The following is a 23,666-nucleotide window of genomic DNA, read 5'->3' as shown; positions in this document are numbered from 1 at the left end:
TAGAATTCCTAATGTGGTCTGTTTCTGATGGGAAGCTTGGCTTCCAGGGACTGGGGGGGTGATGGGGGACACGTTTCAGAGGAGAAATAAATCTACTGGCCATGACAGTGTGGGGAGGAGATTGCTCTTAGATATTTAAGGAACAATTCTAGAGGGCAGGGGGCAGGGGCAGAGGGAGGGGCAGGACAGTGCAAGGGGGAGGGGCAGGGAAGGAACTCTCAGTTGCATCGTAGCTGAGAAGGGGCTTTGGCTAGGGGGACAGAAATGTTGAAGGAGTCATTCTAAAATATATTTGCAGTGGGGTGCAGGATACACCCCCTCCTCCTTCTCCCCTAGGCCACCTTTGTAAAGTGTGTGCTTCTATGATGCCTTGTAGGAGTGACTTCTCGCTGGGAACTTTTCTCTGATTGTGTGACTGTGTGTACAGGGACTCAGGAGGAGCCCAGGCCTGTGGCACCCACGGTTCACATCACCCTTGGGCTGTCTGGAAAAAGCCTGTCCACTCAGCAGCAGCCAACGGGAAGGGCATTTGTTCCTTCATCATTACCCTCTAAACATTGCTGTTTGGGGCCAAGATTGTTCTCTGCTTGATACGCTATTTTGTAGCAAGGGACCTAGAGTGCTGCTGAAGCTGACCTAAGTCTTTCCATCCACGGGAGTTTTGAAACGAAGGGCTGGTCTGTACATAGTCGGAGGCTGGCTTCTGACCCTTCTGACTTGTCCCTGGTGGTCAAAGGACATTATTACACGAGCATCACCTAATGTGGTGTGCACACCAGCTTAAGGAAGGAAGATTGATATACATTGGTTACCTATGTACCTGTCACCACTTTCAAAAATCTACAGACAGGGACTTCCCTGGTGGCACAGTGGTTAAGAATCCGCCTGCCAATGCAGGGGACACGGGTTCGAGCCCTGGTCCGGGAAGATCCCACATGCCACGGAGCAACTAAGCCCATGCACCACAACTACTGAAGCCTGCGCGCCCAGAGCCTGTGCTCCGCAACAAGAGAAGCCATTGCAATGAGAAGCCCACACACTGCAACAAAGAGTAGCCCCCACTCACCAAGAGAAAGCCTGTGCCCAGCAACGAAGACCCAACGCAGTCAAAAATAAATTAAAAAAAAAAAAAGGGCCCAAATCTACAGACAGTTCATGTGGATGAGATCTAACTGCTTATTGTTGAATAAAGTTATAGGACTGCCTTCGCATCTTGATTTTCCTTTTCTAGTTGCAGGTAATAGGCTTGTACATCTTAAAGCAGTTCCCAATTATAGGGTCATTTGCAGAGCATCTCCTAAATACTGTTCCTGGGCCGCTTCTCCCCGGTCCCTGGAGTTTCTGAATATTTGCACGGGGCCTAAGCAGGTATTGGTCTAAGGTGGTTTTGAAGTGCAACCTGACGTGAGAATGGCTGTTTAGGTAATTGGGACATTGGGGGTATAAAGTTAATGCTTTTACATGCATGTTTTGTTAATTCTGAGATAAACATTTTTCCAGAAAAAAATATAAAGCAGGAAGATTCAGGCTCTTACAGGGCCCATGAAATTGACAGAAAATTGTCTTTTCTCTTAAGGTTCTCTTTCCTCCTCCCACGTCTCATGGCCCCTCCCTTGCACTTGCACTGCAATGTTCCCCAGAGTTCACCCTCCTCCTGTCTAACCTATGATCTCAGTAGGCCTTTCCCCTGAAGTCTTTGTGGGTCCAACTCTGAGGTCCTCTGTTAGCACTGCACTGGCAGCCTCCTCTGTTAGCACTGCACTGTCAGCCTTCTCTTACAATTGTTGATTTGTGTGTTTCATTTGCCACCAGACAGCAAGGTCTTTGCGTACAGGGCATGTGTCTATTCTGTGTACTTCTATGTCCCTGGGCATCAGCATGGCGCTTGGAATTTATCTTAAGCTTGATAAATATTTGGTGAATAAATGCATGATATAATTACCTAATTTAGTTGAGTTTCTCCCTAGCAGGGATAACAGGTCCAGACTTTCCATCCTCTACTCATAAATCAGGTCACCGTTTTTGCCAACAAGTCTAATTATTAGTTAATATCCTTTCTCCTGGAGAAAGCTCCTACAGCGGAAGCATAGCCTTTGGTTTCAACTTTCCAGAAGCTAAGTTTTATGGTTCATTTCGTTAGGGATAGGAAATCTAAAACTCCACATTTCACTTTTGGCCCACCTATATTTTGCTCATTTAGAAAGTCTGTTTAACAAAGGTGGCCGACAGCTTACAGAGTAAACTGAAGAGCACAGCTTCTTCTCACACGTCGTGTCCACTTTGTGGACTGGAAATGTCGCAGAGAGGCTGGTATTCACTCGTCTGCAAGGAGGAAACTCCGATGGTCTTGAACTCATCCAGTGCCCGGATGACCAGCACTGAATAGCCTGCCTCCATTGAAAAGAGGGAGGAGTTCAACTCTGGCCAAAGCGCACCCGGACCGTCCCACGTGCCAAACAGTGGCGACTTTGCATTTTGTCACCAGCTGGTGCCCTTTGCCCTCTCTCTTTGCAGGTCCTGTCTCTCTGCCTCTTTCCCTCTTCATCCTGCCCTCGCTCCCTTTGTGCCACCCAGAACATCAGAGCTGTTGTGTATTAATCTCCGGACTGTTCAGCATCGAGGGAGGCAGGGGCGGCCACGGGCTGGGAGCAGGGCTCTCATTCACATTCAGGGCCCAGGCCCCCAGCATTCTTTGAATCTCATTAAGCTGGAGGGAATGAGGCATGCATGAATTGAATGAGATACAGTATTAATTTTTGCAGGCAACTGCCCCATTAGCGGCCAAGACCCAGGCTCAGGGTGACCCAAGGGTTTTTAGGGAGGGACTCTGTCCCTGGATGGTCTAGGGGGGTGGGGAGGGGGAGAGAGCGAGAAAGATGGGGAAGGCAAGAGAGTGAGAGTGAGAGGCAGAAGGAGAGTGGGAAGCCCAGGGAGCCAGGACTCGGCATCCTCACGTTTGCACAATGCTCTGCTGGCTGCGGCGAGGTGATGGCAGGAGAGCCTGCACGTCAAGCATTTCTGTCCCCTGCCCTTCCGCCAGCCTGAGCACCGCATTCATGACCAGCAGTGAATCTGTGAGTCCCTCCTGCCTTTTAGAACCTGAGCCTCACGCCTGCTGCATGGCTTGCTTGCAGCCCTGGGCTCTAGGGGCTGCACAGCCCAGGGGTTTGAGCTAAATCCTCTGCCTCTCCTCCTGCTACAAAAGGTGAGCTTGTACGGACACCAGGAAGTGCTACGTCCGTCCGCACACCTCAGTGTCGATCATCGCCACTGTTGTGTTCACTAGTGTTCATCTGCAGGCTAGGGAGCCGACGCATGCTGGTCTAGGTCTTAAGGATCTGGAAACATGTTAATCATTGTGCCAACAAGCGATTTTTACTGATTTATTTAAAAACTCAGATAAAATACGTACAAACTCACTGGACTATTAGGAGTTTTATTGGCCAAATATGTGGAAGCAATTCATCGCTGGTAGAGAAATTTCAGGGTACTTTGATAATGGTCTACAGTGCGGTTTTCAAACTCCTTTTAGAATCTTTGCTCAAAGGAGCACTCGTTAGCAGATGCATAAGTCTATCTGCTCTGCCTTCAGAGGAAGGCAGGTAAGGCCAATGCCACCTGGCCTGGCCCCAGCCTGGGGCTGCTCTGAGGGGCTCTGCAGACGCCCAGGGGTGATGCTGTAGGACCTGCCCTCAAGTCACTTGCTGTGCCCCGGCAACCGGCAATCATGATCGGATATTGTGTTTGTTTGCTCCTTGTCTAGGTCTCCCTTTAGACTCGAAGCTGTGAGAGGGCAGGTGTCTTGTCTGCTGGCTCACTGCTGCATCCCTGCCCCCCAGCAGGACCGGCACATGGTGGGCACCCAGCTGCAACTCCTGAGTCCTGGAAGGGGCTGAAGGCAAGAGATAGCATCTCCCAAAAGGCGTGATGCATTTCGAGCCTTTTTCATACTCTCAGAGGTAGAAATCTGACTAACTTGCAAGAAACATCATTTGAAGGGTTCATTATTTATATCGGTTGTCCATTTATTTGGTTTTGTGAATTTTGAATAATACACTGTCAATTTCGATTTTTTGTCTCAGTCCCTTTTGGCTAAAGATGCCAAACATTGATTTAAAAATTAAAACTAAGAAAAGAACTAGGTTGTCTTAAAGAGTTACTTTAATAAAGTCATGTTTAAAATAAAAAATGGAAATTAACCTTTCTCTTCAAAACGTATAAATAAGTGGATAAGGAAATGTAAGTAATTAAACTTTCAAAAAAGTTTGGAAGTTATTAAAGCTTTGAGACAGCACCAAGACTTTGGGACAGCCAGACTAATTGGAATCTTCCTCTCTCCTTGCCATGTGTTAGCTAGAAGAAGTGGTAACAGCTGTGCTCATGGAAACAGGCAACAGAAGTCAAAGAGAGAGCTCATCTTAAGGAAGAAGTTTCTAGAGTTACCCATGTCCAAAGGCAGAACAGACTTTGTTGTGAGGGAGTGAGTTTCCCGTCACTGGAGGCGTGCCGTTCCAGGCTGGGTCCAGGCTACATCAGGAGAGCAGGAAAAGAGAAGCTGTTCGGGACTTCCCTGGTGGCACAGTGGTTAAAAATCTGCCTGCCAGGGCAGCGGACACAGTTTCAAGCCCTGGTCCGGGAAGATCCCACGTGCCACAGAGCAACTAAACCCGTGCGCCACGACTACTGAGCCTGCGTGCCACAGCTTCTGAAGCCTGCGTGCCCAGAGCCTATGCTCCGCAATAAGAGAAGTCACCGCAGTGAGAAGGCTGCACGCTACAACAGAGTAGCCCCCGCTCACCGCAACTAGAGAGAGCCCACGCACAGCAACGAAGACCCAACGCAACCAAAAATTAATTAATTAATTAATTAAAAAAAAAAAGAGAGAGAAGCTCTTCAAATGTTTTAGTGCAGGGACCCAGGCTGCGCTGGATACTAAATTGTTTTACAATTTACTAGCTGTGTGGCCCCATGTTCAGTTTCGTTCTCTGTAAAAGAGGGATAATAATATATAATAAATATGTTCTCTTTATAAAATATATAATAATGTATGATAAAGCTGTAAAGAGGGTTGAGTTAAGGGTTTTGCATCGTGCCAGACACATTGGAAGAGACAATATGTTATTATTATTATTGCTACTGTTATTGTTGTTATCATCACGCAAGTGTCAGTGGGTGTTTGGACTCAGGGAACTTTAGACCCTCTTTGGGGCCCAAGATTTTGCGATTCTGACAGGAAAATGGAAAAGATGAGCCGCTGGGAATTCACACGCTCTATTTCCAGCATCCAGATGACACACAGTGGATGGACGGCCGTGATGCTCGTTGGCCTGGAGTGGCCTAGGGTGTTGATGCAAAGGGGTCCCCTGCCTGTCTTCACTGCTGATGGACATTCCCAGTGTGCCCTTGCTGGGGAGGGAAAGTGGGTGATGAGAAGGCCCAGGTCTCCTTGGAACTAATTTGAATGGGCTAAAGTAGCAAAGGTGAGACGGTGCTGGTAGAAGGGGAGATACCTGGTAGAAATTCCATCAGCTTTGGGTCCTTAGATCTTTATGCCCTTAATCCCTTAACTCCATTCATCCACCGATTCTTTTATTCACTGATTAATCTCTACTGATTATCATGGGTTTATCCACAGCCGCTTCCTTCTCTTTATTCCTTCCTTGCTTTCTGTCACTCAGCAAATAGAGTTTGAGCATCCTCTGTGCGCCAGACCCTGCTGTGGGTGCGAAGGTGAGAGAAAACAGACATGGCTCCTGTCTCTGTGGACACTGTTGTCTGCCTGCGGAGAATGATACTGATCAAAGAACCAGGCACAAGAATTTGTGATAACTGACAGTATTAGTGCTGGGAAGAGAAGATTCAGCATCTTTATCTGTGGATGGGGATTGGCCTGGGCAATGATGTTGGAGGATGCCATGGGGACCCGCTTGCTGCAGGATGAAGAGGTGGTGGCCAGGTGGGCCGTAGGGGGCAGGTGTTCTGGGCAGAGGGAGAGCACATACAAAGGCCCAGTAGAGGAAGGAGCGTGGCTACACTTCCTGACTCACAGTTGCTAGGAAGTTTCCTCTAAATTATATTTACACAGAGACTAACCACATGTGTATGGGAACTTAATATACAATGAAGGTGGTACCACAAATCAAAGGGACGGGATGGATTATTAAATAGATGGTATTGGGGATGTTTGCTCACTATTTGGAGAAAAATAAAACTTGACCCCAGCTGGCATGACATACAGAGGTGGAAGCCAGTTGGACTAATGGCCTCATGTGAAAGTTTGGGAGAAGATCCTTGCGCTGATTAAAACTGATCAGGGGCTAATATGTGGGACATACCAAGAACATGTGCAAATTAACAGGAAAAAGACAGCAACCTCCATGGAAAAATGAGAAAGTGTATGAGTAGAAGAGAAACCCAAAAGGCTCACGGGCCGATGAAGAGATGCTCAATGATTTTTTTCCTTGTTTCCCTTCAGAGGACCCATTTTATCATATCGTCTCCACTTTCCTTTCTTTTTCTGGACTGAGATTCTGCAGCACCTTAACTTTAGCCTTTTTTTGAAGACAAGAGACCCGGGATCTAGGGGGCAGTTGGGACATTGCCTCCCTACCCTGTGACTGAACACCTTGAGACGAGCAGCGATACGGGACGGCCACCAGATGGCGCTCCAGACCTCCCCAGCTCAGAAAGCTCGGGAAAGGAAAGATTCTCCGGAGAGTATAGCCCATTTATTAGTAGAATGAGGAAAATCAGCCAACTTTTGAAATTGCCAGCCAGAATGAACAAAATGTTCCCCCCAAATCTGTAAGGTAGAATTCTGCTTCTGTTGCGATTCCTGAGTACCTCTCCAGGGCTTTCTCAGGAAGAATTCCTTTCGCTCCCCTGGGGGAGCCCTGAGTCACTGGATGTCCTGCCGGGCACAGGGTGGGGACTGGACCTTCCTGCCCCTGAGCGCTTAGGACCCGTAAGAGTGGCTACAGAGGAACCAAGCTGGGGTTAAAGGAGCGCAAGAAGGCGGCCCCTTTGCTCAGAGCCTCTGTGGGGCTGGGCCTGCCTCCCCCCGGCTCTGGGCTGGGCTCCTGGATCCTCAGAGCCTTGCCTTGAGACCTGTGAGCTATCGGGGTTCATGGACACGGGTCGGGTCGTGTCTTTGAGGTACCGGGCTGCATCCGCTCGCCTTTGGCATCAGGGGTGAGTCAGAGGCTGTCACTTTGCCTGGATCTGCCCATCCGAACGAGGGGCTTGCCTGGGGCGTGTCCTCTGCCTTGCGGGTGGAGCTGCAGGCGGGACAACCCAGGTGCTCGAGGCTGAGGTCCCGCCCCCCACCCGAGCCCACCCACCGATGAGGGATGCGAGTTGGTGGATAAACTCCCAGTCTCCTCCTCTCGGGGGGCAAGAGCCCCCCAGAGCCCCAGTTAGGGAGCCCCAGCTCATCTACACACCCTCTGTTGGTCTCTCTTCCCACCGTCTTTCCCTCTCTTTCCCTCACTGGCTTCCCAGGGTCACCTCCCAAAGAAACTCCTTGCACCCAGATCCTTGCTTCAGGTTTGCTTTTAGGGAATTCAAAGAGAGCAGGAGAATCAGGTACATTTGATAAGCAGCTTAGATGTTTTCAGAGTGCAAATTACAAGAGAGAAAAAGAAGCAGATGGAGAAAAAGACCCCAGCGGACCTCCAATTGCCATGAGCTAATCCCAACTCTTCATTGTTGCAGGCACTTGTTCTGAGGATCCCTTGTTCAAAAATCCAGTTACTTTGGGCATGCAGAAACTTCAAAACTCTTTTGAAGACCGTCATTGTGAATGAGAAATCCACGTTTGACATTTTCAGTTGCCTCCACTCTGCCCTGCGAACAGGGAACCCCCCCACTCAGATAGCACCTGGAGTGTGAGCCTGGTTTGTAAAATATTAACCAGGTGATATTCTTTCCCCTGAGCTCATATGCCTTCTGACATTCTGATGCCAGCATTTTGGAGGCACACAGAATACAGAGAGATGAAAGCCAAGGGGCAAAGCCGCCCCAGTTACATTTCAGAACCCTCTGGATGTATTCGTTTGAGGAATTCAGCACCCAGCTTAGGCAAACCTCTTAGCAGACAGTGTTGAAAGAGGTTAATGGTGGGTTTGTATAGGTTGCTCTTGCTTTATTTAGGTTCCTGGAAATGCAAGTGTCAGCACAAAGTATGTTTATGGTTCTATTAAATCACCAGGAAAAAAATATCAAGACGGTTGTAAAAAAAAGAAAAGCAAGGTTGGATGACTCAGCCTGAATAAATTAAGAACCAAATCTGATGCAAAACTTGGAATAAGCCAGGAGCCACTCCATTCTCCAGCGTCTTGTTGAAAGCTTATGAACCCCTTTCTCTCATTTTCTCTCTCCCTTTCTGTCTCTATTTTTTTTGGCGGGGGGAGATGTTGGTTTCTAAATTTCTGGTGACCAGCCACCCTTCTTTCTAAAGGCCCATAAAGAGGAATTTGTTAAATGTTTCCCGTGGAACTTAATAAAAAGGTTCTAGGTAGAATATTTTCCCTTAAAGATGAGAGGCACTGTGCAAACAAACAAACATACAAAAAACCCCACCAAAAACATTTGGAAGAGTTCTGAGTATGTTTACAATAATCTGTACACACCTCCTTATATTCTACCGTCCTTATTTGATTCCTATTAAAATGCTATGGTTACTTGGACAAAATTATAATTCGAAAAGATAGGGAACCCTCTTAACTGTTGGTGGGAATGTAAATTGGTGCAGCCATCATGGAAACAGTATGGACGTTCCTCAGAAAACTAAAAATAGAGTTGCCATATGAACCAGAAATCCCACTCCTGGGCACATATCCAGACAAAACTGGAATTTGAAAAGACATGTGCACCCCTACGTCCATAGCGGCACTATTCACAATAGCCAAGACATGGAAGCAACCTAAATGTCCATCGACAGATGAGTGGATAAAGAAGATGTGGTACATATATACAATGGAATACTACTCAGCCATGAAAAGAATGAAATAATGCCATTTGCAGTAACATGGATGGACCTGGAGAGTATTATACTAAGTGAAGTAAGTCAGAAAGAGAGACAAATACCATATGATATCACTTATATGTGGAATCTAAAATATGACACAAATGAACTTATCTAAGAAGTGGAAACAGACTCACAGACATAGAGAACAGACTTGTGATTGCCAAGGGGGAGGGCAGGTGAGGGAGTGTTGGATTGGGAGTTTGAGATTAGCAGATGCAAACTAGTATATATAGGATGGATAAACAACAATGTCCTACTGTACAGCACAGGGAACTATATTCAATATCCTGTGATAAACCATAATGGAAAAGAATATGAAAAGGAATATCTATACACACACACACACACACACACACACACACACACATATATGTATAACTGAATTACTTTGCTGTACACCAGAAACTAACACAACATTGTAAATCAACTCTACTCCAATAAAAAAAAAAGACGTTATGGATACTGACACACAAAGAGTACAGACAGTACAATTCCATTTATATAAAGTTTAAAAACTGGGAATAACTGACATTTGCTGTTAGAAATCAGGGTCGTGACTGTTCTTGTGTGGATGGGCAGTAACTAGGAGGGGACACGAGGGCTTTGGGGTGCTGGTTGTGTTTTGTTTCTTGATGGTTACGTGGATGCGGTCAGTTTGTGAAACTTCATTGACCTATGTGCTCATGATCTGTGCACCTTAAAACTTTTTAAAGTTTATTGATCTTGCCATATAGGTTAAGTTAAAAAAATGTTTTTCACTCTTGCTAAGTGTACCAGTCCCCACTCGCCTGCTCCACTGGGAATCTTTGCCGCGCAGTGGCCAGGCCCGAGACCCGAGTGTGATGCCTCCTGGGATTGTTTGACAGCAACAGCCTACCTGCGACCTTGGAGCCGTAGGCCACTCCGACCCCGCAGATGTTGTTGTTGGCGACTGCGGAAACTTCCCCGGCACATCGGGTCCCATGGCTGCATAGAACAGTAAAGACAAGTCAGATACAGGGTCAAACGACTTGGAGACGATCCCTTAAATTCTATCTATGGTTCTTTTCAATGGTTCAGTTAGCCTGGAGCCAACCCAGGCCCCTGGATTTTCCATCTGTGTCTCTCCTTTCGACCCCTTCCAATTCCCAGCTGCCCTTCCTGACCTTGGCTTGTTTCTACCGTGAAGAGTCTTCTCAGAACATTTTCAACCTTGAGAGGTGATCTTTACTTTAAAATTGGAAGTGTCTTACTGCGGAAAACAGTTATAGGCTTTCTGTGAAAAGGAGATAATCTAAAACAGGTTGGTGCTGGTCGAAACAGCTGATTTTTTTTTTTTTTTTGAAACGCTAGAATTGTGGGCTGGTGTTTATTTTCAATGCTGGTTCTGTCCACAGGCAGGGAATGAATGCTGCCTGCCAGTTGTGGGATGAAAGTTATTTACCTTTTTGGATTATAGCCTCCTTTAGGACATACTGAATGCTACAAATCCCCCACCTTGCTCTGGAACCAAATAAACCCACACTGGCAACTGTCTGCATTCAATTTCGAGGGGTCCACAGAAACTTTGAGGCCGAACAGATTAAGAATCCCAGGCATCTATTAGATAATCTTTCTGAAGTTTGCCGGCCTTACAATTCCTAGCAAGGCCTTCTCAGGGCTTATGTTCTAGAATGTTCTCTGCAATAGACACTGGAATTTCATTAACTTTTTCCCTTTTGCTCCCTTTTCTGTTACACCAGAGGAATCCAAACAGCTCTCCCCTTGAACTGGGCCAGCCTGGTGGCTGGCTTGGACCCATGGGAGGCAGCGGGAGGATGCCCTCTATCCTCTGGGCCAGGGTCCGTACAGAGGAGCTTGGGCTACAGCTGAGGCCACGCGGGGAGTGCAGCCGGGCAGCCCCCATTGTTCCAACATACCTCAGGTGAAGCCCCTGGAGGCCTCCCTCCCCCAGACCCAGACGGGTTACCCCGTCAGCAGCACATGGAGAGAGACAGGTGCCCACCTAAGTTGCAGGACTGTGAGCTAGTAGATGTTCTCTTTTAAGCCACTAGGTTTCGGGGCCGTTTGTTAAACGGCAACGGGGAACTGAACCCCGCATAAGCTTGAAGTCAATCAGAATGCCGTGTTTTAACCCCAAACAGCATTCAAGAGGAGGAGTGGTCCAATGTACACATCACTGGAAATGGCCAGCCCCAGCCTGGAAGTCCATCCTAATGGCCCATGAAGCAGCTAAATATGAAGTCGGCTGCAAAAGTGTCAGCTTGGCCTGCAGAGGGACGGTGGTGAGGGCTGGCTTCCCCCTCACTATTCACACAGCGGGTGCAGGAAGGGATGTGGGGAAGGGGACTTATTGGCTGCGTAGCCCAAGAAGTCCTGATTTCTGCAGTGTAGACGCTTCGCCGCATTCTCTTAGGGCAAGCAAAGCTCACACCCGCCCTTAAAAAATCACAACGGAGGACTGAAAATATACACACATATTTTCTCTCTATATATGAGCAAAAGGGAATCCTGCCTCCATGAAGGCTACACATCTCACAGACTCAAAATTCCCTTTGGAACAAGAATGAAATCTGTATGTGGTGTCTGAGGAGACCTCGTCGTGACTGCAGAGGTCAGCCCTGTGGTGGAAGCTCTGTGAAGACCCCACGTGCTGACTGAGTAAACCCCTGTCTTCTTGCCTGTAAGTTTTTGGTAGATCTCATGGGAGATTTTTGAGAAGGGACTCAGTTATGGTTTAACTTGATGGGAGAAGCTACCGTGGACATGGACTTCATGGCCCCCATCTTATTCTCAGTGCTGAAGAAAATGGTAAATAAAATTCTGAAAAACAGCATGGAAGTGTACACCCATGTATCTATATAAAGTGAAACATAGACATTTTATATTGATTCGTACGTAGACTTTAAATGTATATATTCAAGTATATAGTTGTACTTATATCTACTTATGTATTTGTAATTATATACTTCTATATTCATATGTATATATACTTACACATTATATATAATCCACATATTAGATATTTAAATATATAAAACACATGCCATATTAAGAGGACATGCATATACTTTATATATACACACATATATATTTAAAAATGGAACTTGTGCGGACACTGATTAAATTTGGCTGGCTCCCTTGTTGTTTGGTTCATGCTGAACAAGTATTTGTTTGATTTTTTATTTTTCTTTTCGGTATACGGGGCTCTCACTGCTGTGGCCTCTCCTGTTGCAGAGCACAGGCTCCGGACGCGCAGGCTCAGCGGCCATGGCTCACGGGCCCAGCCGCTCCGCGGCATGTGGGATCTTCCCGGACCGGGGCACGAACCCGCGTCCCCTGCACCGGCAGGCGGACTCTCAACCACTGCGCCACCGGGGAAGCCCCAAATAAATATGTGAAGAAAAGTTTAAAAAGCAGTGCCACCTCTAATTCGAGTGAGCACTAATTTCCTTATTATTTAATAATCAGCCCTGCCAGGCTCTCCTTTCCGAGGCCTTGCCTGGAACAGTCGATGCTTTGACCGACATCTGTGAAGCACACATTATGCTGGTGGAGGGGGGGCCCTGCTCTGAGGAGCGAGGAGGGCCAACAGCACCTGCTGTGGACGCGGCAGTCGTTCCTCACCAGGGACCACAGTCAGTGCTTTTTTTGTCGCACCCCCTTTACCCCTCACGGGAGTAGGTACTGCTCCATTTCACAGATGTCAAAGCTGAGTATCCGAGGATCTGGGCCAGGTCTGAGACCCAGGGTCAGCTACTGGACCCCCCATCACCCTCCCACCCAGTGACAGACCTTCTCTGCCCTAAAACTGCTCACGAAAGGCTGGAGGACAAAATCGTGTGAACTTCCTTGAGCAGATTAAAGACACTGAATGCTTCCATATCCTTAATTTTGGCCTTTAAGTGGGGAGATGACTGTCGTGGTCCCTCCAGAGGAACATATGGGAAAAAACATTTCATTGCTAAATTAGGCGACACTAATTATAAGCGGGTAGTGGCTCCCTGTAATTGTTGGTGACACCAGGCCTCTTCGCACCCCTGGGCCTCTGTCGGCTCCGTCGCCACGGCCTTGAGTGCCTTCGCTTCAGTCCTGTTTTCCTGATCATCTCAGAGAACGAGCTTGCTCTTCTGAATATCAGGAGAATCCTTTTCCAAGTCCATATTCATCTGGCCCCTCTGCTCTCCCAAGAACATTCAGTAGCTCCCCTTTGTCTCTAGAGTAAAACACGAGTCTGTCAGAAGTGGAAATCGCTGTGGGTGTGGGGAGGAGGGACAAAGCTCGGTGGCTTGATTGGCCTCCCTTTTTTTTTTTTTTTTGAAATTCAGTAAGTGTTTATTGATTGGCTGATTGAATAAAACAGTCCAGGTGAGAAGTCTGATTAGCTCACAAAAGAGTGGGATTTGGCAAAAAAAGATGTTATCTAACAAAATCTGAGTAAGTTATAATCTTTTCAAACGTCTTCAACGTATTCAGAACAAAAGTAATTTAAAAGATAGATTACTGAACAGTGCTCCACAGGAAGGGCAAGAAGACTGGTTTTTGGTGAAGATCCAACCCTTGCGTGGACCCATCGTCTGGCCCCTGGAAGACCTGAACCGCTGACGAGGGTTAGTGAGTACTCTCTGGTTCTACAGAACCAAGCCCATAAATTTGTGCTTTAACTAATTAATGGCCTCCTTCTGACAAAGGTCACCGGGGGGCAAGTGACAGGAGTCAGGGGTATCATGTTGCCAGAACGGCCTCGATCTCCTGTTCCCCTGGGCCTGTGCTCTTGGCAGTGTGATTTTCTAGCTGCTTCATGAAGAGGGGAAGCACAGTTCCCCTACCTTGAGCCTGGCTGGCCTGGTGACTTGCTTTGGACAAAAGAATGTGGTGGAAGGGATGGGCCTGGCCCTCAGGAGGCCCACAGCTGCTCTTTCTCCTGCAACTGCCCTGGTGCCATGTGGACAAGCCCAGGCTGGCCCATTGGATGGTGAGAGACTGTAACCCCTCATGCCTGTCACCCAAGCTGTCAGCCAGCTGTCCCCCAGACATGTGAGAGAGGACACCCTAAGCCAGCTAGCCCCCAGCCTCCCTGCCAACCAACCCTGGATGCAGGGACGAGCCAGATCAACAGGACTGTCCAGCTGACCTACAGACTTGTGAGCGATGTCAGTGCTTATTGCTTTAAGCTACTACCTTTGGGATGATTTTTTATGTGGCATTGCTTGGCAATAGATAACTGATACTCTGGACAAGCAAGGCTGGAGGGACAATCCCAGGTTAACCTGTGCAGGGTGGGGTTTAAGCCTGGACCCTGATGATGGCTGCACTGGGGCTTCCCTACAGCCGTGGTGGCTGCTGAGATGTCTAAGAAAATCCTGAGGACCTGCTCTGACTCGGGGAGGGGGCACATCTCCAGAGAGACTGTGCCCCTTCTTCCACATTGCTGACCTTTCACTAGAGTGACTGGCCACGCTTCTTGCCCTTTCCAGCCAAAGCATGCATTTCTATGTGACTCCATTCAGGGAGAGATGGACGGGGCAGCATGCATACAGCACCTCTCATTTACTGACACCCACAGTGGGTGGGCACCACGCCGAGAGTGCCGCAGGCTTTGTTTTATTTGATTCTCACAACTATCATTATCCCCATTTTAAAGAAGAGGGAGTTGAGCATCAGGGTACTAAGTCACTTCTCAGTTCAGAGGCAAAACCAGAATTCAGATACAGGTTTGCTGCTTCTGAACCCTGTTCTTAAGCATGACCTTTATAAACAAGATGAAAAGAAAACCCTCAGAATGGGAGAAAATATTTGCAAAGGAATTTACAGACAAAGGATTAATCTCTAAAATATATAAACAGCTCATGCAGCTCAATATTAAAAAAACAGGCAACCCAATCAAAAAATGGGCAGAAGGCCTAAATAGACATTTTTCCAAAGAAGACATACGGATGGCCAAGAGGCCCATGAAAATCTGCTCAGTATCATTAATTATTAGAGAAATGCAAATCAAAACTAAAATGAAGTATCACCTCACACCGGTTAGAATGGGCATCATCAGAAGATCTACAAACAACAAATGCTGGAGAGGGTGTGGAGAAAAGGGAACCCTCCTGCACTGTTAGTGGGAATGTAAATTGATACAGCCACTATGGAGAACAGTATGGAGGTTCCTTAAAAAATCTATAAACAGAACTACCGTATGAGGCAGCAATCCCACTACTGGGCATATACCCAGAGAAAACCATAATTCAAAAAGAGTCATGCACCGCAATGCTCATGACAACACTATTTACAATAGCCAGGTCATGGAAGCAACGTAAATGCCCATCGACAGACTAATGGATAAAGAAGAGGTGGTACATATACACAATGGAATATTACTCAGCCACAAAAAGGAATGAAATTGGGTCATTTGCAGAGACGTGGATGGACCTAGAGACTGTCATACAGAATGAAGTAAGTCAGAAAAGGAAAAACAAATATAGTATATTAATGCATATATTTGGAATCTAGAAAAATGGTACAGATGAACTGGTTTGCAAGGCAGAAATAGAGACACAGTTGTAGAGAACAAACATATGGACACCAAGGGGGGAAAGTGGCAAAGGGGTGGGCAGTGGTGGTGGTGGGATGAATTGGGAGATTGGGACTGACATATATACACTAATATGTATAAAATAGATAACAAATAAAAAAATAAAATCTTAAAAAAATATATCATGTATTCCTGATGCTCAGAAATGTGCAGATAAAAAGTGTGATGGTTAAATTCATGTGTCAGTTTGGCTGGGACATGGTGTGCTCAGATATTTGATTAAGCATTATTTTGGGTGTTCCTGTGAAGGTGTTTTTTGGATGAGGTTCACATTTAAATTGGTGGACTCTGAGTAAAGCAGATTGTCCTCCATAGTGTGGGTGGGCCTCATCCAATTCGTTGAAGGTCTGAATAGAACAAAAAGACCAGCCTTCTCTGGGTAAGAGAAAATCCTCCAGCACTGCCTTTGGACTCCAGCTCGTCTCTCCTGGGTCTCCAGCCTGCCAGCCCACCCTGCAGATTTTGGACTTGCCAGACCCCATAAACAAATCTCTTTCTTTTTATATACATATCTGATTTGTTCTTTTTCTCTGCAGAATCCTGACTAATTCAAAAAGTAACTTAGTGGTTTAACCAACTTCCACAGGTTCTTTGGCTCACTCACTGGTTAGGGTCATTGGCTTAGGTTTTCTTCTACAACACGGACTGTCTTTGCCACGTGATTTTTGGTGGTGACAGAACATACTAACTGGTAACCAAGCTCATTTTCTTTTCTTCCTGGGATCCGGTTAGGCTCCATTTCCCAGCATCCCCGACACGTGCATGTGGCCAAGTGACTGAATTTCAGCTGATGTTATGTGGGTGACAGGATGTATGCTGCTTCCAGGCCTGGCTCATAAAAATCCCCAGAGCCATTGTCCATGTTCTGTCCCTCTAGTCCGTCATGCAAACCTCCAAGGTGGAGCTTTAGTTCCATTTTACAGATAGGGGAAACTGATTCAGGGATCACTTACTCCATACCAAGCGATCAATATATGGACCTTTGTCCATTATAATCTACTGTATTTTTGTCTCTTAAGAAAAGAATAATTACCGCCTGAGGACCATAAAATCCCCCCATATGGCAAACATTAGTTTCCAAAGTAGAAATGATTATACCAACATACAGATATTTCTTTTGCCATCTGTACGATTCTCTCCACAACCCCAAATCTGTGTTACGTCTATTTCTTTTAGCTGAAGGGGAAATTTTAAATAATGAAAACTTGTGTCATCCAGGTAGCGGACTAGAAATTTTTTTAAAAACTCACAACTTTGTGGTATTTCTCCAGTGGCTCAGAAGAGCTCACAAAATTAAACTCTCTTGGATTTCACTGTACTCTGGATTGGCTAGAGAGAGGGGGTTGACTGCAAAGAGCAACCTTTGAGCTGGTATCGGCTTATGAGGTAGTCTCAACGCTCACATGAAAGAAAACTTAGATTACGTCTTTGAAGGCAGTTTGGATTTTGTTATTCAGGAGGCAATTTCAGAATTAGTCCATAAAGACAGAAGGGAAAGATGTTTGTCTATTTCTAAGCCATTACGTGTCCCCAGGGTAAAGTATTGGTTTCCATCACTGTGCTAATAACCAACCAGAGAGAACAATTTTCCCCCCATATTCTTTTTAGGCCTGTTTATTGGGTTCTTCAGAATGAAATATGACTTTTAATTTAAAAAAGTTAATCACTGAAAATCGTTCTTATTTGAAGGTTTAACTAATGCTATCAATCAAATGTGCCCACATAGAGACAGACGGTCCTTGGTATCCATTTATCCATATTTCCCTTCATTTTGGTTGCTTGAATAATAAATGTCTTCTCTCTTCCTGAATTTATAGTAAACTTTTTGTGACCAGGAATCGCATCTAATCCAGAATCTCTTACTCTTTAGGGCGTAATAGATAGAGCATGCTGCACCCTGTGATGCTGTGTAAATATTGCCGACGGCGGGGATGACATTTCAGTGGTGTATGCCTGTCAAAGAAATGCTATGCAAGAGAGATTGTTATGGACAGCAGCACAGCAATGGAATACAGATCTGCAGTGCATCACCAAACATTGACCTAAAACCCAGCAAGGCTGCAGGATTATTGACAAAGTGTGAGCTGCAGACCTTGGGAGAAGCAGGCAGCTCTGAAATGGACAGATGTCAAGGGCACTCAACATCTTGGCATGGCTGAGAAAGTATGCCACCCATCCATCAACCAACCAATCAATATTTATTGAATGCCAGAAAAAAATGTGATACCAGATCCTGATACCTCATAGCAAATCAGTTACAGCTGTGTTGCATATTATTGATGTTTATTAAATATGTATTATTTTCTACCTTTTTGCAGTTTGGGTTATTGTTGCTACTGTGGCCGTTATTATTTTGCTTGGTCGTCTGTATTTCTCTGATTGCAAGCTAGGAGGAAATTCCACTCCTTTTCCAAATTTCTCAACTGTGTTTCAAATACATCCCCGGAGCACAGATACCGCATACAATTATCAAATGGTTCACAGTAGAAAAAATACACTTGCTCCGCTGAAAAAGGAATAATCCTACAAATTCAAATGAGGCACAGGGCGAGGAATTCTAGTATACAGGTCCCCTAAAAGCTGTTCTGCATATGTATGAAGTTTGCCTTCATAAGGAGTCCTTGGCTTGGAGTTTTAAGTATGTTCTTAAAGAAACGTACACGTGAAGGAAAACAAGTTAACCTATAAGCACAGAGAGGAGATATGATGGTTTAAAGTGTGAGGAAAGCCCAGGGGAGACACGTGGCTATTAAACTCAGTTTCCCAACCAAGGGGAACGTCCTCCTTGCTTGCTCTTGAGAGCACCTCTGGTAGAGTGTTTTATTTTCTACTTTCCACAGCAGTGAGAAGCCAATGATGGAGAGCGTGGCCTTTTCTGGGCAGGAATTGCCTCTGCGTTCTAACTGGCCTGTGTGGCAGGTAGTGTGGCTAGAGCAGCAGCAAGCCCACTGCTGGTCAGCTTCGGGGAGACCTTCATTGGAGTTTCGGTGCCGAAACTAGCTTATCCAAGAGCCCCGAGTCTGCTGAGCAAAGATGGGGGAGTTGGGACTGGTGCCCAAGCCCAGAAGAGAACACCTGAAGAAACTGGCAGGCTGGAGGCTGAGACTGCCTGGGCAGTAAACCCTGCTCCAGCCAAGGGCAAGTGCTCAAGGCTCTCAGAGCTTCTGGGCAGCGGCATTCCTAGAGTGCAATGGGAGAATCGTCCTTGTCTAGGCCCCACGCCCAGTTTCCGACCCAGTCACAAGATCTCTCCTCTCTTCTCCTAGCAACCTGTCCAAACCTTTCATGCTCACCTCCTCCATGAGGCCTTCTCAGATTGCTGCCTTCTGCACCAGTCTCTAACTCCAGGACCAGTTATCCAGGACACCTCCTGAACACATCTGTACCTCCTGCCTCTGCTTCTTTGCCTAAATTGTACCCTCACCCCAGAATACACTCCCCTCCCCTCCCAACTCTACCTAGTACCTTCATTCAAATCCCGGACCAAATGCCACATCTTCAAGGAAACCTGTCCCAGTTTCCCCAGCCAGAGATAACTTTGCATTTCTCCACGCTGTCTCTCCAAAGCACTTTATTATGAGGCAGTGCTTGTAACGGCCCCTCACTGGTGTCAAATCCTGTCTCCACCACTTGTTAGCTGTGTGACCTTGCACACATTACTTAATCTTTCTGTGCTTCGGTTTACAAAATAGGGATAATAATGTTCACACCTATTTCAGAGGGTTAGATTGAGAATTAATACACGCAAAGCACTAAAACAGTGCCTTAAACATAGTAATTAATAGGCGTTCGCTTTCCTTGTATGACTTCAGCCCTGGCTACACTTAGCACTGTAGTGATTCGGGCTGCTGTCACCTCCTCATGGGACGTTGCAAGCTCCTGAGAAGCTTAACCACCAAAATGAATCGTTTCATGAGGACCAAGCTAAAGGCCCAGTTCTGTTTATCTCTTTTTACGTCCTATGCTTTTAAAATTTACTTTTTGTTATAGAAAATATCAGAATAGACAAAAGTAGAGTGAAATCTCATGTAACCATCATCCAGCTTTAACAATTATTAACTCATGGCCAATTAGATTTCCTTTAAACCCCCCTTTATTCTCTTTCCTTCTTCTACAAGCCCCTAGTTATACTGAGAGAAATACTAGGCATAATATTCATCCAAGAGGGAATTTTTGATAAACTTATCTTACACTCAAGGGAACGGTGCTATCTTCAAATTCTCTTTGTGCCAAGCAGGGACCACCTCCAGGACAGACACGACTTTTCGGACCACAGATCCTCCCAGGGCTGTGGCCTGAACTTTGACCCGCCTTCCTCTCATAATCACTTACAACAGTCGTTTTGTTTCGAGAGGCCGTGAATTGAACCGTGGTACCGTCCAGTCAAGCCATGATGCATGAGGATCTTTGAAAATGACTTGATAATTGTGAAAAACCCCATTTATGGGTCAAAGTGGCCACTGTGTCTTGAGTCATTGGTTCCTTAGGAGGCAAGGATGATACTTGCCTGACTCACGATGACTGTGTCTCAGGCAGTTGGACACTTGGGGATTCTACCTCTGGCAATGAAGAATTTTAGTGCCCTGGGCTTCCCTGGTGGCACAGTGGTTAAGAATCTGCCTGCCAATGCAGGGAACACGGGTTTGGGCCCTGGTGCAGGAAGATCCCACAAGCCACGGAGCAACGAAGCCCTCGTGCCACAACTACTGAGCCCTCGCGCCTAGAGCCCGTGCTCCGCAACAAGAGAAGCCACTGCAATGAGAAGCCCACGTACCGCAACGAAGAGTGTTTCCTGCTCGCCGCAACTAGAGAAAGCCCACGCACAGCAATGAAGACCCAATGCAGCCAAAAATAAATAAGTTAGATAAATTTTTTTAAAAAAAGAATTTTTTTGCCCTAAGCGCTCATTAGTCCTAGAGGATTTTAGCCAGTTTAAAATTGAACTTTCAAGAACAAGTTTGTAAATGAAATTATTTAAGATAGAGGACATCTCCATTTTTGCTTTTGTTTTTGTTTAAAGGATATTCTTACAGCTCATCACACAGGGAAACTTACTTGTGGGGGGTTGTGTTTGGGTTCAGAAAATGGGATGGGGGAACCATTCTGTTGGTTATATTTTTGTGCCTGGGTCCATCCATTGAAGATGAATTTAGTGCCTACTAGCTGCAGAGCGAAAGCTAGTAGCTGGCACGCGTGTTGCTACCGCCCTTTTTGATAGCGTGTGGACAGCTGGTGACCGATGGTGCTGAAGCCATGGCCACCCTCGTTGTCCTTCTCAGCACAAGGTTCCAGGCTGCTGTTAATAATTATGTCTCGCCCCTGGCTTAGTGACTTCTATTTGATGACTTCACATCCCTGTGTCTGAAAATGGTTTATCAGCTAAGGGTACGCAAGGATCTAGGTGAGTAAGAGACACTTCAAGTCAAAAGTTCTCTGGCCTTTTTTATACACCCTCACCCCCTAAACGCACACTTCCAAATCCTGCATGATGATTTTAAAGCTGCAGATGACGTCGATAGAGAGTGAACTGTGCTCTTGGATATTAGCGATGATCTTTTAAAAACGTTACAAATTCGAATTGTGTTTTCCCCTTTATTCTTTTCTGCATTTTCTGTAATTACCAAGCCCTGTGTGCTCTGTGTGTGCCCCACTCAGTCTCTGGTCAACTTGCTAACTGTGGGAACAGAGTCTAAGCTACCTGGTCCAGTGAGGACCCATCCCTGGCCACTCTCTGGCCATCATGCCTTCTGTCCTTTATAATAAAGATGATGCTTTTAAAAGAAGGGTACAATTTGGATTTAGAAACACTTATCGAGCTTGGGTTCAAGTGTCGGCTTTGATATTTACTGGTTGTTTGTCCAGGGAGGTCAGGCAACTTTTCTGAGCCTGTTCCCTTGTCACTAAACTAAGGATGACAGCATTTGTTTCATCTACCTTGAGTTTGTCATGAGAAGTAGAAGCAACGAGTAAAGTGCTGTACACACAATATATTTTTATATCATTAATTGAAGTTCATACGTTCTCATCAGTTTCACTCAAAAACATCAATAATGGGGAAGCACTAGGTTTAGAACTGAGTCAATTTTGACTGAACAAGCCACGTGCCTTAATTTCTTGATATTTCTTACATGTGATAAACAACTTAGGCAAGAATTTTACTTGGAGAAGAAAGAGACTGCATTTCCATGTTTTGTAGCAAAACAGGCCGAAGAAAAACCACACTTTTGGATGAACCATTCACTGGGTAGTGTTGCACGATAGGATGCCAAGAAGTATTTCAAACCCAGAGTTAACAATACTGTACTGCATATTTGAAAGTTGCTAAGAGAGTTGATCTCAGAAGTCCTCATCACAAGGAAAAAAGTTTTTTTATGTGACTATGTGTGGTGTCAGATATTAACTGGACTTACAGTGGTGATCTATTTGCAGTATATACAGATATGGAATCATTATGTGGTACAGCTGAAACTAATTATACCTCAGTTAAAAAAATACCTCAAACCTCTGCCAATTATGCTTACTGTTTTGTCAAAAGGGACTACACGAGCTGTTATAAGGCTACAGCAAAAACATTTTTCAAAAACATATAGACACAGACCCCTGGGGCAAAAGAGCTCTCTGCAGTAGTTTCAACAGATCAAGTAAAACCCATGTGTTTACGATCACCTTGTGGTGGGTTGAGAAAGGTTTCTTATTATTCCTATTTTCTTTTTATCTTTAATAAGATGGCAAATAATTCCTAGTTCAACAGAACAAAATAGTCAAGAGATAATTCTAGAGGAGTGTTGCCATATTAAAAAAATCAAGAATTTAGAGAATGTAGCCACAAAGAAGGAAAAAAAAATCACCATATAATTTAGCAAGGCATTGAGAGCATTTTGCTGGTGATACTTAAGCCTTAAAAACACAACAGAGCGAAATAAAACCCCACACCTGATGTCCCAGACACCTCAGGAGGTCCCATTTACCTGTTAAACCAGTCATCTGTGTATCGAGGGTAAGGATAGGGGTCGTTGCTGCTGAAGTCGTAGCTTGCTTCGGCGTTCTGCAAAACACAACGTGTGTCATTAGGTCATAAAGCCAGAGGCACGGGCATGAGAGGATCCGAGAGATGCAGCCGTTTTATGTGGATGGTCCCTCCATGGAGGGCTATGTTAACATTCTCTCGGACCAGCCCTTGAAGAGGTAACAGAGCAGACGTGCGTCCGTGGAGGATCCTATCCTCCTGTTATCCTCTTTTCCAGGCTCCCTCATCCCATCCTATTCCAGGCCCTCAAAGGGTTAGCAAATTTGCGTCCTGTGCTACCCAGGACTGTCTCCATTTTAAGCTGAGTGACACTTGTGGGTCAGTGGGGCTTCCCCGGAAACCAGGACTCTCGTTAAGCTTCCTTGCATTGATGGCCAGAAGGATCTAGTTCTCATGTCACAAGTGAGGCAGGCTCTAGAGTTTTCTTACTTTATGCAGCGCTCACTCCAGCTCCCTGCTTCAGGCTGACAGAGGCTTGTCTCCTTTACATTTACGGGTGTTAAACCCAAGCCCCGAACGTTGGCCATGATATCAACCTCATTTATTCAATCAACAAATATCATTGAGTCTAATATATGCCAGCCACTTTCCCAAGTATGGGACTACAATGGTGACATCCCTGCCTGGTTGTCGGGACAGACATCAATCCCACAAAAAATAGATAATTGCAAACGAGTCCTCAGCGCTACAAGATACAATGAGAAGTTTAAATTCTATTCAGTCCAATACCTCCAATTTTCCCATTGGGAGTCTTTCCCCACAGAAATCAATTACCTATTCACTTAAATTGATTTCATGCTTTAATTTGTCCGTTTAGGTCTTCAGTTGGTCAGCCTTTTATTTTGGTCCGTGATGGGAGATGGTCCCCCACCATCTGATGGCTAATCCCTTCCTTCCTCTCTGCCTGTCAGTTGCCCAGGTATGCTGAGCTCCGTGAAGCTCCTCTCTCCTCATCCCAACCTCCCTCCTTGGTTTTTGAGGTGTGCAACCAAGACCCCGGATGGTTTCCTGGTCCGCAGTATACACTGGGCTGGGAAACACTGCGTTAG

General features: G+C 45.8%; 1 protein-coding gene across 2 annotated transcripts in view; it reads right to left on the bottom strand.

Annotated features, from left to right (window-relative positions):
• Positions 1-23,666, bottom strand: part of PCSK2 (proprotein convertase subtilisin/kexin type 2) — a 216,982-nt gene that overhangs the window by 31,706 nt on the left and 161,610 nt on the right. For both annotated transcript variants that reach the window (XR_010935079.1, XM_067707300.1), the window contains exons 6-7: positions 22,559-22,635; positions 9,906-9,994 (exon numbers count right to left, since the gene is read on the bottom strand). Coding sequence is in view for 1 of the 2 variants with exons in the window: in XM_067707300.1 (XP_067563401.1) it covers positions 9,906-9,994; positions 22,559-22,635 (166 nt within the window). In the remaining variant the exon portion in view is untranslated. The remainder of the gene's footprint in view (positions 1-9,905; positions 9,995-22,558; positions 22,636-23,666) is intronic.

Source organism: Pseudorca crassidens, chromosome 15 (assembly GCF_039906515.1).
Source record: "Pseudorca crassidens isolate mPseCra1 chromosome 15, mPseCra1.hap1, whole genome shotgun sequence".
NCBI lineage: Eukaryota > Metazoa > Chordata > Mammalia > Artiodactyla > Delphinidae > Pseudorca > Pseudorca crassidens.
This window is presented reverse-complemented; position numbering and strand designations above follow the sequence as displayed.